Here is a 13832-nt window from a genome sequence, read left to right on the forward strand (position 1 = left end):
TTCTATGAGTCTCTGACGTGATAGAAGATTGGTTATTCAGATGTCTACAGTGACAATCCTGAAGAACTACAAGATTATCTGTTTTCTGAAATATCAAGTCTCTACCTGTTCGACCTACTTTTAATTTTCTGTATATGTATTTTCTGATTACTTAAAAACTTGAAATTTATGTCATGTATACTAGAACACTAGAAAATAGAATGCTTGATTAATGAGCACTAATTTTCCGCTATCATCTCAAATAACAGAAAAAGGTGTGTGACCCTAGCCTTTTGATTACATGTATGAAGTATACATACTTTTCAAACAATGTTAAATACAAGATAAGCATTTCTAAATATGCAACTAGAAATCACACTTGTCTTCATCTTTAGCGAAGTGCTTAGATGTTTATTTTGTACTTAAAATATTTTTCTAAAGAATCCCCAAATCACTACACATCCAAACTCTTTAATGGTAGAATATTTAATAGACTAAAGGAGAGGCATTTAAAGAAAACTGTTGTACATTTTGAAACTGTAGGTCTAATGAATTCACACACAGCAAGAGAATCCAGATGAAAGGGGACATTACAGAAATTGTCTATTACATAATGGACAGGTGGTTTGTGGTTATTTTCCCCTTCTTGTAGCTCATACAGTTCTCTATTGCCACCCCACACCCACCCTCTTTGCTGTAAGGTAAAAAATGTGTTCTAGTTCTTCGAAGAGTAAAAATATATTAACTGTCCCATCCTGCTGATTCCCACCTGTGAAATACACAATAAAAGTAGAGAAAAGAAAGTCTGTCTTCTCAAAAACATAAAAATGTTATGCTTTTAATACACCGAGTATACACTGACTTTGTAAAATCAATTAAGAACTTTCTGTATGTGAAGGCAAAGGTACACTGAAAACATACACTATAAAAGATGCTTTTTCCTGAGTAGAACACTAACTTTATATCAGATTAAGCTTCTGTGAATTTTCAAAATGTAAAATACCTAGGCTTTTCCAAATAAAATAAAAATCAGGAATACTCGCCTTCACATCCAAAAACAAACAAACAAAAAGTCCAAGTATATGTTCAACAAGAACAATATAAAATCTAAAGAGTGGCCAAAATTTTAAATTAGTAGACAGCTCATCAATTTTAAGGATCCCTCAGTAAACTTCAGTTAAAAAACAACAAAAAAAGTACTATTTATTAAAACATGAAAAATATTTCCAGGATATTATTCAACTTGAAAAATGAAAAATGTAACCCATGGTAAGTAAGAAAAATACAAATCATACACTGAACAAAGGAACAAAAAAAGGTAACCAACCTTTACAGGAATCAAGACAACACCATGGATTTACAAAAACTTCCTACATCAGTAGCATATCCTGTATTATCGTATGTAGAAAACTGTAATTAAAATAAGGTAGTTTTTATTAGTTGCATAATCTAAAAAATACGAGGAAACTTTGGACTATATCCCTAAAAGAACCATAGTTGTTATTGAAATACACATTTCTTGAGACAATGGGCAAAGTTCCCATTTATGGGAAATATGTTCTTTTTTTCACACAGTGAAACTGAGAAAAATTTTATCAAATGAGAAATCTGTTTTCTCTATAAAGTAATCGCCTTAAATACCTCAATAATGCAATACTTGGGAAATGTAGTTTTTCAACTCAGACTTGAAAAACGTTATTATTAAACAAACATAAACTAATCTTATTGCTCCGCACCAGATTGTTCAAAAATTAAAGAATTGTTTAAACCACCATACTGTTATTAATCCTATTTCAAACTTATTTACAGAGCACTACTTTTATTATTCAAAGGTAGACCATTCACTCTAATGACAACCTAGACTGAATCTTGCAATGTACAAGTGACAATTCACTTCAAACCAAAATAAATGATCTTCTTTTTTTGTCAAAATCATATTAAGATTTTTATAAAATTAGAATTTATCTGTGGCCAATGAAGGACCCACAGAACGTTGTCTTATAGCATTCTGTGAAAAGTCTTTGTTTGTTCCTTCTTTATTTTCAGCTTCCTCTTCTGAAACATCTTCTTCATCAGCCTCTTGTTCCTCCTCCACTTTTTTCAAAGGTTGAGAAGATTCTGGAAATAATTTTTCTTAAAGATAAAGACCAAAAATATATTTTTGTGATGTATTATATTTCTATTAGTATAAAATCAAGACACAATTCATATGCCCATAGATTGCTTTGGCATTTATTTATTAATCATATGTTTTAATTTCCAAAAGGAAAAAGTTATCAAGAATAATACTGTAAAAATAACAGTTTCCAAGATCCATTTTACTTACCGAATTCATTCTAAGTACCTATCTATTTATAAACTGAAGTGAAATTATTGAAATAAAATGCTATGAATATGGATGTTGCAAGAAAATGTTGCATTAAATATAACATATTAATTTACTCTTAAATCTTTCAGTTAATAAGCATAATGAAACAAACTTCTATACTACCCTAGATTTAGTTCATAGATGAACAAGAATAAAACTTTTATATTAGAAAATTATATTCCTATCCACTGTTTTTTTAAGTGCTTTCATAAAAGTGTTCCCTCTTCCCCACAGACATAAGGTATGATTACAAATAATAAAATGTACAAATCTTAAGTATATAGAGCAATAAATTTTTAAATATGTACACACAAACATATACTCTTTTGTTTTTTATAGGGCTTGTTGATAGTTAGCTTAAACTTCGAATGCACCATGTTAAACTGAGATACAGCGCACAGAATTTGGGCTAGTGAGCTTTACTCTGGTCAGTGATTCCAGAATACCCCTAATCCTAGGCAATCCAGAATGGAGGGGGGAAAATATGGGGTGTGAGGTAAAAAACTATGGGAAGAAATCACCACGTAGTGAAGAGTCTTATTTGGTCTATCTGGCATCCTTCCTTCTGTTGGGTTAGTAGCCCGTTCCCTATCCCACATCCCATGTGGTTGTAGTGAGCACCACAGTTTATGGTGGTGGTTCTCCACAAGGGGTGATTCTGCCTGCCAAGGAACACTTGGCAATGTCTGGAAATATTTCTGACTATCGCAACTGAGTGGCAGTGCTACTGGCGACCAGTGGGATGCTGCTGAACATCCAGCAATGAACTAAAGACAGTTCTTCACAATTAAGAATTATCCACCCTAAAAGGTCAATTGCATCAAGGTTGAGAAACCCTGGTATACAATAACTTCCAAAAAGCAAGCCCTTTACGCAAGTGGAGGGCACTAAAATTTTCCCAAAAGATGGATGGGGTTAGGCAAAAGGTATATTTCCTTCTTACTCTGGGATCGTGAGCTACCATCATTTTATGCTAAGGACTGCAAAAAGCCAAAAATGGAGCAAGCAAAGGCAAGGACATAACATCTTAACCTTTGAGCCCTAGGATCCAATCAACTCTGTCCTCAGATTTCCTTGCTACATGAATTAATAAAATCCTATATTTTGCTAAAAGCTACTGAGTTGGGTGTTTCTCTAGCAACACGAAATCTAAGCCAAATACACACATACTGGAAAACAACTCAAATCATGTGGCCTGCTATTAGAAGGAGTTAAGTATGGAAGTATATCTCATTAAAGTATGGAATTATACCTATCAGTTGTGTCACAGATTACTTAAAAGACAAATTTGTTACAGCTAAGGTTTTTGAAGTGAAATACATATAAAATGTACATTCCCCAAATTTTAAATTCTCTTTTAAGTAATCTGTGCTTACATTTTTTTTCCTATAGGTCAGTGGCCCTTGGTGGATAAAATGAGTCCCTCCCTATACATGTCATTTTTAGTATTGATATAACTACCTAAGAAATGAAAATCTATCAGTTATTGATGAATAAGGCATACTGTAAATGCAATCTCCACTGATTTCATTTCAGGAGTTCTGACCTCAATAAATCCCAAGTCTTAAAAGGCAGCATAAAGGAAATATCAAGCCAAGAGTCTGATTTAGGTTCTACTCTCAGCTCTGTCATTTCTGTGTGACCTCGGAAAATAGTTCCTCTCTCTGAGCCTTAGTTTCCTCAACCACAAAAATAGGAAGACTATGAATTTTACGCAGTCTACTTTAGAGTGACTGAAAAGCAAATGGGTGACAAAAAGTGAAAGTTCTTCACAAACAGCAAATAGGAGGGTTTCTATAGCAATATAATTTTGAAGACTGAAAATAAATGATTGGTAGGTAATTATACTAAGGTAGACAATAGTATTTCTAATTGTATAAACTTATAGTACAGTATCAATGTCAATCCTAAACCAACTACAGGAATTGCTTTTGCCAAAATCCTACCAGAAAAACTTAAACTTGAATAGCATAGGAAAAAAAATCTTCAAATGTAATCACTATACTAATGAATGACTTCAAGAGTGGAACATATTCAACTTTTTTTGACTCAAGTATATTCAAATGGATCCAAATATCATGGAATTTTCAAATAAACTGATGTCAGACCAATGTTATTAAATATCCACAAGTTATATGCAATGTTAAAATCTCCACATTATAAGTCAAAAAAATAACTATGTTCCAACATCCACTGGGCTGTCATTCTTACATGAAATATATATCCTCCTCCCTCTTTGGATATAAACCACCACTCCATATTTAGAAACCTAAGCTAAACGGGGGGATTAAGAAGTATAAATTAGCAGTTATAAAAAGACAGAAATACAGAGTACAGCATAGGGAATATAGTCGATAACACTGTAATAACTATGTATGCTGTCAGATGGGTTCTAGACTTATTGGAGTGATCACTTCATAAGTTACATAAATGTCTGTTGCACAACTGAAAATAATATAATAGTGAATGTCAACAGAAATTTAAGGAAAGAGGGAAGGAAGGAAGGAAGGAAGGAAGGAAGGAAGGAAGGAAGGAAGGAAGGAAGGAAGGAAAAATATACTTACCATAGATCCTAGCAATCTCACTCCCAGGGAAAAATATAATAAAATAAAATAAAAAATAAAAATATACTCACTGGAAGGGTAGGGCTGTGGTCTGCGCCTTTTTGAAGGGCAAAGACAATCTGCCACAAATATCATACACTGAAAAAATAAACACAAGAAACGTGAATGATAAAGCTAGTGCAATTATATAAAATGATCAATTTTCTACCTAGAACTTTGAAACTAAAGTACTTACGAGTCCTAATAATAGTCCTGAAAGCAGAGTTGCTAAAGCAAAAACTGTATATGATCCCCATACCGGTAATCCAAGGTCTTCAATAAAATAGTTATGGCAAGTCTAAAATCAAAAAACATAGTAACAATAAACTAAAAATCTGGTCATTTAAAAAAGTAACAGTGTCGAAATGTTTAAAACAGAAATAAAATTTTAGCCCATACCCTGATCCACATAGATAGCTGAAAGAGTGCTGACATACTGCTCATCCTAAAATAAGAGAAATGAATGAAAAACGGAGTAAGATACACAGTTCTAAAGTAGAATATACAAGTGTATAGCCTTATCTTCTATTTTTAACTCTGTAACTTCCCCAATAGACATGATTTTATTGCTGGTTTTAATCAAGATTAGTGATACAACACTAATTTTATGCCTGTAAATGGAAGACTTGTTAATGAAAAATTAAAGTTTCTGAATTCCTGCCACTATGTGATATCCTCATAAATAAAACACATTTTTTTTTCTTTTTTCCTCTTGCTTTAACATTAACCTTTCACCTTTCATCTGATGATTTCTCCAATATACTCTGAGTAATAGGTTATAAGCTCTGTGGAACCAGCTGGTTAAAGTTAGGCATACTATAAAGCAAATGGCTCTACATCAGCAGAAAAGGGAGCCTGAAGGAAGAACTGGCAGCACTTACTGAGCTGATCCTTCTCAACTAAGAATTACCTCCCACCTGTTCAAATTAAAATTAAACTTATAATAGCATTAATTTGATATAGTTTAATAATATACAAAGTTACATAGGAAATAAATGCCAAATCATCATATAAGTAAAAGTAATAATTTTTTTCACGTAATTAAACCCATCTAGTTTAGATAGGCAGTTAGAAAAAGGCATAACAAGGGTTTGTTGTTGCCCAACTGTTGTTCCTCTAGCGAGAAGTGTTGCCACCAACACATAAACCAATTCCCACGTAAGCCAAACCTCCTATATGTAAGATGACCTAATCCAATTGCCAATCACTGGCTGGGTGAACCTGCTGAGGAGATACTGAGAGTGCCCCTTATTCAGTCCACCAATAAAAAAGGTATGGAATGCTGCCCTGAGGATTCAGTGGAGAGTGAGTAACAAGCAACCCTCTTCATCCACTGAAAGGGTAACATTCATTTATGAGATGACATTTCAAAAAACAAAATGTCAGTTACATTTTCAGTTCAACATACGAAGGTACTTGAATTACGTTGCTTCTGTTTAAAATGCAAAATGGGAATAGACCTACAGAATTAAAACATAAAGCACTCTGTAGCCTCACTGTCATCTGAACTACTCAGACTCTCATCAATACTAGGTGCCTTTACTGAGTCAGGCCTGGTGGTTCAGTGGGGGAATTCTAGCAGCAAAAGGACAAATCAAATCAAGAGATTTTCACAGGAAGAGAGGTGTAAGGGAATGGCAGAAAACATAAACTTCTATTTCAAAATAATGATTAGGGCTAATCTTTCTCCCACTCCCGAAATTCAGAGCATTTTTATCTTTTATACCGTTGCTGTCCCAACTCCCCTTCCTCCAAGGGCAAGTGTGCTGAGAGAACAGGAAGACAGCTTAGCTACATCAGAGTAAGTCTGTGGTGACCTCAGCAAAACTCAGTATTTTGGAGGTCTCTCAAGTGACCTGGGGGGCCTTGCACCCAAAAAGCTAGCAGCAAATGTGTGCTATCTCCAGTCCTTACTGCTCTGTAGCAAGCTGCTACCCTCTAGTTATATGTAAAGTTCAGTGGTTAGTCATGCCATTATAGGGTTATTATTCATCTGTACTATTCAAACAAAAAGTTATCAGATAGGTGGAATAATTCAATCACATTACATCAAGAACTAAAATCTAAAGGCAGCATGAGTAGGTACATGTTTGAGACTTCTCACTCAAATATTAAGCTCAAACGATAGCTTTACCCATTGCATTGCTCACATTCTTTGGGGGATTATTTAGTTTTTGATGCTTCAAATGACCATATCTACAAAGCTAAAACATTCGTAAAAACGCTTCCAACTTAATTCTAGAGAATGTCTCCTTCTAGTTTAACAAAGATCAAATTATCTGTTTAACTTAAAAGAGAGTTAAACCAAAATTATCACACAGTAAGTCTGAATATACCTTAAGAGTCCAAGAATTAAAACTGAGCATGAACGCTTTATTTACACAAAATCTGTTCCAATTATTTCTGAAATAAAAGAAAAATGCCTCATACTTACAGAATAGAACCTGGACCAAACCATGATGAAACAGGTTCAATATTCTTCCACTCTTTTTCACTTATAAAGTTTATGAAGTCCTTCTTAGTCCTTGGGCCCTGATAGCGCCTAAATTCACCATCTTTACAACTGAAGAGGATCAGAACGAAATATTAACTAGCACCAAATAAACAAATTTTGTATTTGTTTTGCTATTTCTTTAACCTCATTTTACAATCTTAATATTCAAAACCATCAACAATACACAAGTAGCTATTACACTAATTACCTACTCACAACCTCTTAGCCCTAAATTAAACAATGAGGTTATATTTTTAAATAATCATAATCCGTAAGACCATTGGTGCTTTTCCAAATAATAAAAATAGCAAGTAGTTGTATGTCAATTATATCTCAGTAAAACTGAGGGGAAGGGGGGACAAGAAATAGATATATCTAAGAAAATCACTTTTATGCCTTGTGTGTAATATACATATTACATGAAAAGTTGTTACAATAGTGTCTGGCATTTATTATTAGCTATAGTTAAACTATAGGTTAAAAATTTAAGGCAATTTGCTGGTATTTTCAGTCATAACCATATCATCTCAGCCATCATACCTTAAAGCACTGGAGGCGTCAGGTCGAGTGTTTCCCCTCCTCCCATTTCAGTGATTCTATTTTATAGTCTGCTGTGCATGCGTCCTGCTATCACCTCACCCTTTGTATTCCCAACATATGGAGTTCTGTCATAGGGTCATAAAGGCTCTACCTGCTCCCACATCTTCACCATTTCTACACTACCTTAAATAATGCTGCCAGTCTAATCCTACTTAATACTTCTATTTTTATCACTTAAGTGAAAAAACTTCCAATAGTTCCTTACTACTTACAGTAGAGTTAAAGGATCCTTTATCCATCCAGAGCCAAAGACCATAAAGAAGACCCCCTACCCAACTCAGAAAAACAATGTTTTGTGGAGAATATAGCATTTGAGCTGTTTTTGAAGGACACATAGGATTTCAACAAGCAGAAATTAGGGGAATGGGCATGATAACGTGACTAAAAGAAATGGGCAGGAAATTCCAGCTAAGCTCAGGGGATGTTGAGAAGTAAAAAGAGGAAGTCTGATTACAGCCACTTAAGAGGCCTGTGGAGAAAAGGACTGAGTGAAAAGGGAGAGAAGCACTTATGGAGACAAGAGACTAGACGTTTAAACAGATACAAAGGGAGCAAGGGAGAATAATGATATAGGGAAACAGATACAAATGTGAAAAAAGAGATGACAAAGAAAAGTGAAATATAGACATAAAAAATTGCCAACATGTTTTCATAACTTTCAATGACAGCAGTACCTCCTGGCATTCAACCTACCAAACTAGATGAACATTAAGGTATAGGGCAGGTACAGAGTCGAGATTGCCTATCCCCAGTTTAGAAGATAGAGTCAAACTAAAAGACCTAATACTGAAGACTACATAAACTTTTCATTCTGACTTAATGGCTCAACCATTTCAGGTTGAACTATACAGCACTTCCTTAGCTAATTTTTGAACGTATCATGTTCCTATTTATCACTCTTTATGAGATAGCCCTCAGGATGGAATGTTTATGCTGCACTTTTGAAAATTCTACCTCCAAGGTTGCATATAAACCCCATATTCTCCAGGAACCACTCCAACCCAGTGATTTTTCCCTTATCAAACTTCCAATAGGACTTACCACAACTGTGGGCTCAAAAACATTTACCATGCTGAATAGTATCAAACCATTTCAAGTGAACATAACCTTCTAAAACTTACAAATCTTTGAGACCAAGGACTGTTTCATACATCATTCATCTATCTAAAGGCATCTAGGATAGCATGACTAAATAAGCTTCCTAATATACTTACTGACTATAATGCTCTTTAAACATGATCCAGTCCATTGACTTACTATTCTAACTCTACTATGATGTATTCTTCTCTATAACTAAGGAATCTTCAAATACTTACTGATAAATAGTAGGAAGAGCAGTTATGATAAATCGTCCACTCAGTCCTACAAATGATAAAGAAATATTAAAAATAAACATAAGAAAGAACACACAAGAGATTTTATATGGGCCAATCGCTTACTACTTAAAAGTTGATTCTGAATTAAATATTAATAGGAAAAAAACATGAAATTATACTAAAAACTAGGTGAACTTTGTTAACATAAACAATAAAAAATCCTAATTATGTACTTAAAGCAATGTAAAAAAAAATTTCTGTACATTATCTCAATTAAAAAGGGAATGTATTTATAAAACACTTCATCAATTATACCACTATGATAAGACTACTGGTGATGACTCATGGGACAGCACAATTTAACAGTAGTTTTAAAAAACTCTAAAATCAAATCAAATTATATTTGATATTCAGAAAACAAAAGCTAAGTTTAATGTGTTAAAAATGAAAAATATTATGAATCCCATAAGATAGGTTATAACCATAGCAGCTAACATTACTATTAAACATGTGTTAAATACTAATATAACTGATTAATCTCTCTATGCTTGTTTCCTTATCTGTAAAATGGGAATATTACCTATCTCACAAGGTTGTGTAAGGATTACATAATAAATGCAAAACACTTGGAGCAGTACCTTTAATAGGTAAATACCCAACATTATTATTACCATTTGGAATAGGGGCAGAGTCAAGAACCCAGGTATCTTGATCAAGAACAGGTAAGATGAGGCTGGACTAAGAAAGGAGCATCCTTAAGGGCAGGGCCTGCCACTTGTCCAGGGGGCCCAGTGAGAAGTGTAGTTGACCCCATGAGCATGCATGCTTTGCAATTAAGAGTCCATGTCCTCAAATCACAGGTATTAAATTTGGGACCCAACTGGAGATATTCGAACCACTTGTCAGGGAATGTGACCTTGAGCCTACAAAAAACCTCAACCACAAGCCCTTTATTCTGAAGCTTAGTAAGAATGTAAATGATGGCTTGGCTAAAGTACACCTGGACCACAGTGTTCTAGGACTTCTCAAAGGCCTTACCTGCTAGTCTGGGGCCTGGGATACAAAGCAAAAAGGGATCAGAGGCAGTTATGTGGGGAAGAATGGGGGGAGAAGGATGTCTCCATGATCCCTTACTGCATACACAACCAAGGAATCTGCTTTTTGCTGCCACTGCACACTGAGCCCCCCATCAGGGTGACAGGTGAATCATCTTAACTAGCTACAGACAGCTGTTTTCAAAACCCAATGAAAGGCAGAGTTAAGACCATGTTATGTAGAAAACAGAATAAACATATCAACCCAATCTGCAAAGGAACAAAACTAATCACAATTTACAGTACCTGGCTGCTCTGTAACATCTACTTTTGCAACATTAACCTCAAGATCCTCTCCCCATTCGGCAAAACTTTCCCATTCTGGTTGAAGATTCTGACAAGCAGGACACCACGGAGCATAACTGAGAAATACAGTTAAAAAAAAGAAAAAGTTAAGCACTCTAACCAAAAATTCTAAAATGTGTAATCTGTGGAGAAATTTTATACTAACAACAAGATAGCAAAGTAGTTAACTTTGTGAAGATGAAAAAGTTTTAAGTGTGGGCCTAACACTGGCAAATCAAGAATAACAGATGATGCTAATCACATAAAAGTAATTCAGAGAATAACTTCTTAAAACACAAAGACTTTTCACATGCAAAACAGCTTTTTAAAAAAACCTTTGGATTTCTCTATTAAAATGTGGCCACAAGAAAGATCAACGTCAAATTTGGAGTTCATCAGTTCTAATAATTTTACACTGCAACAGTCACAAATGCAAGGCGCTAGTATGAGAAAAATAGGAAGCACCCAAGGCTGTAGCTGTAATAAGGAAACCTGCACTCTATCTTAAGCAGGGAGCCACTACTTAGCGCAACTGCCATAGGGGATTGCTGGCCCAGTATGGCAGGCTATTCTCATATAAAAGAAGCTAAAATATCTGCATTTTTATATAAAAATGTTACCTCGAAACTTAAGCCATTCACACAAATATAAGGCAGGCCAAACAAAATTATTTTGGCCAGCCCTTGGTCAGTCTATTTCTAAGACCTCAGGTTTACAAATCTATGGTCAATATATTAGCATTTTAATTACTCTTCTGGTATTCAGCATTTTTAAAGGCCCTGACTTTTCCCTAGGATTTAATTTTTCCAATTTATTGTATATTATCTTATAATTTACCTCAGTTTTTTAATGGAACCAGGAATAAAGCTTCTATCTGTTGAACATAATAGTGCAGTTTTGTACTCCATTGTATACAAAACTTGACTTATTTTATTGAAAATAAAACTCCTAAAAGTTAATACGCATTGTGGAAGAAGATTAGTACCATACATTAAAGCCAAAGTTCATAACAATTATTACGATGAAAATATCTCTGTAACAAAACTTCTGATCAAGATGAATTTAATGTGACTTGTAATAAATATAATTCAGACTACCAACTATATCACTTTTTCATGTTCCTTTTATTTCTTAAGTGCTTTTTAAAAATGGCTTCAAAATCAGTATGCTACAGGAAAAAAATTATCAAAAAAAATTACTATCGTATACTGTAATTTCACAGATGCTCTAATTCAAATAGCCTATATTGCACTTTTGACTAATTTATCTAGTTTGATCAAACTGAGTTTTTAAAAATCTCCTTTAGTAATATTTGACTGTTTTGTATATTAATTCATAATCACTGCTGCTGAACACATTATTTACGAAACTACGATTTTTATGGGCACAATCTAAAACAAGTTACTCATGACAATGAAAATCAAATGCTGTCACTTATTTCCTCTCCTAGCTTCAATGGTGCCTGAAAATTCATTTCACCAAGTTACAGATTATATGCATACTATAACCATTTTCCCCATTTTATCTTCTATACAAGTGTTCTATGCCTTTTTGGATTTCATGACTCAAGAGTTACTGATTTGGACTGGATTTTCCCTTAATGATGTCCACCTCCACCCACCTCCTGAATTCGCCACCCAACAATCCAGGAAAACACTCAGTGGAACCTTGTTAAAGAAAGGGGGAAGGGGGCGGTGTTCTAATGAGTACTGCATGCCTACTGTTAGGCTCTGGAAACTGAAGGAAAGCAATACAGCAATAACTGGACAGGTTAATTAAGTCTTTAGGTATCTCTCACGTATAAAATGTGGGGAAAATACCTATCTCGCCGAATTTGGAGAGAATTAAATATAATAATGTAGGTATAATGCTTAGCAGAGTTTCGTACACAGTTAACACTCAATGTTTCTTTTTACGAGTATCACTAATACCTCTAGTATCAATACTAACACTACCACTACCAATTTAGCAACTAAAGCAAAGGCAGATAGTTTATTTTCCACCGATGCAGAAGGGATCTTATTATAACGAAACCACCACATGATTGTCTTCGATGAGTTTATAATCACACTCATACACTAATTTAGAAGACATTAAGAGTCACGGCCCAGGACATTCAGTACTTTACAAAAACACACACGTAAAGGAAAAATAAGATGCAGAGAAAGAGAAAAGCGATGAAAGAAAAAATTATAAAGGGAACGAAAATTTTTAAATAATCTAACTTGAATTTACTTTGCATTTAAAATAAAAATACACCTAATCCATAAAATAAAATTTAAAACAGAGAGTCCCAAATTCCAACACTATAAACGGACTAACTTTTAGGGATAATGAGACAAAAGAAGAAAGGTTCTGTTTAAATTTCTCTTTTGTAAAGTTTGGTGAAAATAAGTCTACAAGTCTGTGACGACCATTCTAAAATAACTGTATAGGAACTAGTCACATCAACCACCCCACTCCCAAACCATGAATTAAAATTGAGAGAACCGGAACGCAATCTCGTAGGCGCACCACTGCCCTAGAAGCGAAAGCAGAGTGCACACTTTAGAAGAAACTTAACATTCTCTGATAAGAAACGAGGAGATGGGACTAAGCCGGCGGCTGGTCCACAGAGTTTGGGGATCTGGAGGAGTTGGGGGCACCTGCTCCGCAAGCTGGAGTGGCAGTCTGCAGTGGCAGTCTGCGGGAACTTCCGGCCCGCATGAGGGGTGTGGGAAGTGAAGTCAGGTGTCCAGACTTGGATCTAGGACCCCGGCCCGCCCGGCCCACCGAGGGCCCCCGAGACAACCGCCCCGCGCTCACAATTCTATCATCCACTCTCCTTCCAGCAACTCTTTCCAGTTCTCGTCCGTGATGATGCGCACGTCGCTCCGCCGCCCGTGGGTCCAGGGAGCCCCCGAAAGCAACAGCAGTAGAACTGCCAGGGGAACTACAAGATTCCCGGGGGGCGCCATGTCCGCAGCTCGCCCGCCCCACGCCAAGCCCGACGGCCCCCACCTCCGCGCACCAGCGCCTCACTTCCGCCTCCCCGGGCTGATCTGCTCATGCGCAAGGCCGCGCGGCAAGGCGTGCGCGCGCCTGGAGGGTTCT

At 35.5% G+C, this 13832-nt stretch overlaps 1 protein-coding gene and 1 non-coding gene across 2 annotated transcripts; both read right to left on the reverse strand.

Moving 5' to 3' along the window:
• Positions 1-375: 375 nt before the first annotated feature.
• Positions 376-13832, reverse strand: TMX1 (thioredoxin related transmembrane protein 1). Its single transcript, XM_006920196.3, has 8 exons — positions 13545-13832; positions 10701-10816; positions 9361-9406; positions 7385-7513; positions 5350-5395; positions 5147-5248; positions 4983-5049; positions 376-2112 (listed from the first exon to the last, which is right to left on the reverse strand). Exons 1-8 carry the CDS (start codon positions 13694-13696, stop codon positions 1934-1936), a joined length of 837 nt encoding a protein of 278 aa, XP_006920258.1. The 5' UTR covers positions 13697-13832; the 3' UTR covers positions 376-1933.
• On the reverse strand, positions 10473-10585 carry LOC112469909. The gene has a single exon (XR_003042762.1). It is a non-coding gene; the product is annotated as a small nucleolar RNA SNORA70 (small nucleolar RNA).

The sequence above is a fragment of the Pteropus alecto genome, unplaced genomic scaffold (genome assembly GCF_000325575.1).
Source record: "Pteropus alecto unplaced genomic scaffold, ASM32557v1 scaffold86, whole genome shotgun sequence".
Lineage (NCBI taxonomy): Eukaryota > Metazoa > Chordata > Mammalia > Chiroptera > Pteropodidae > Pteropus > Pteropus alecto.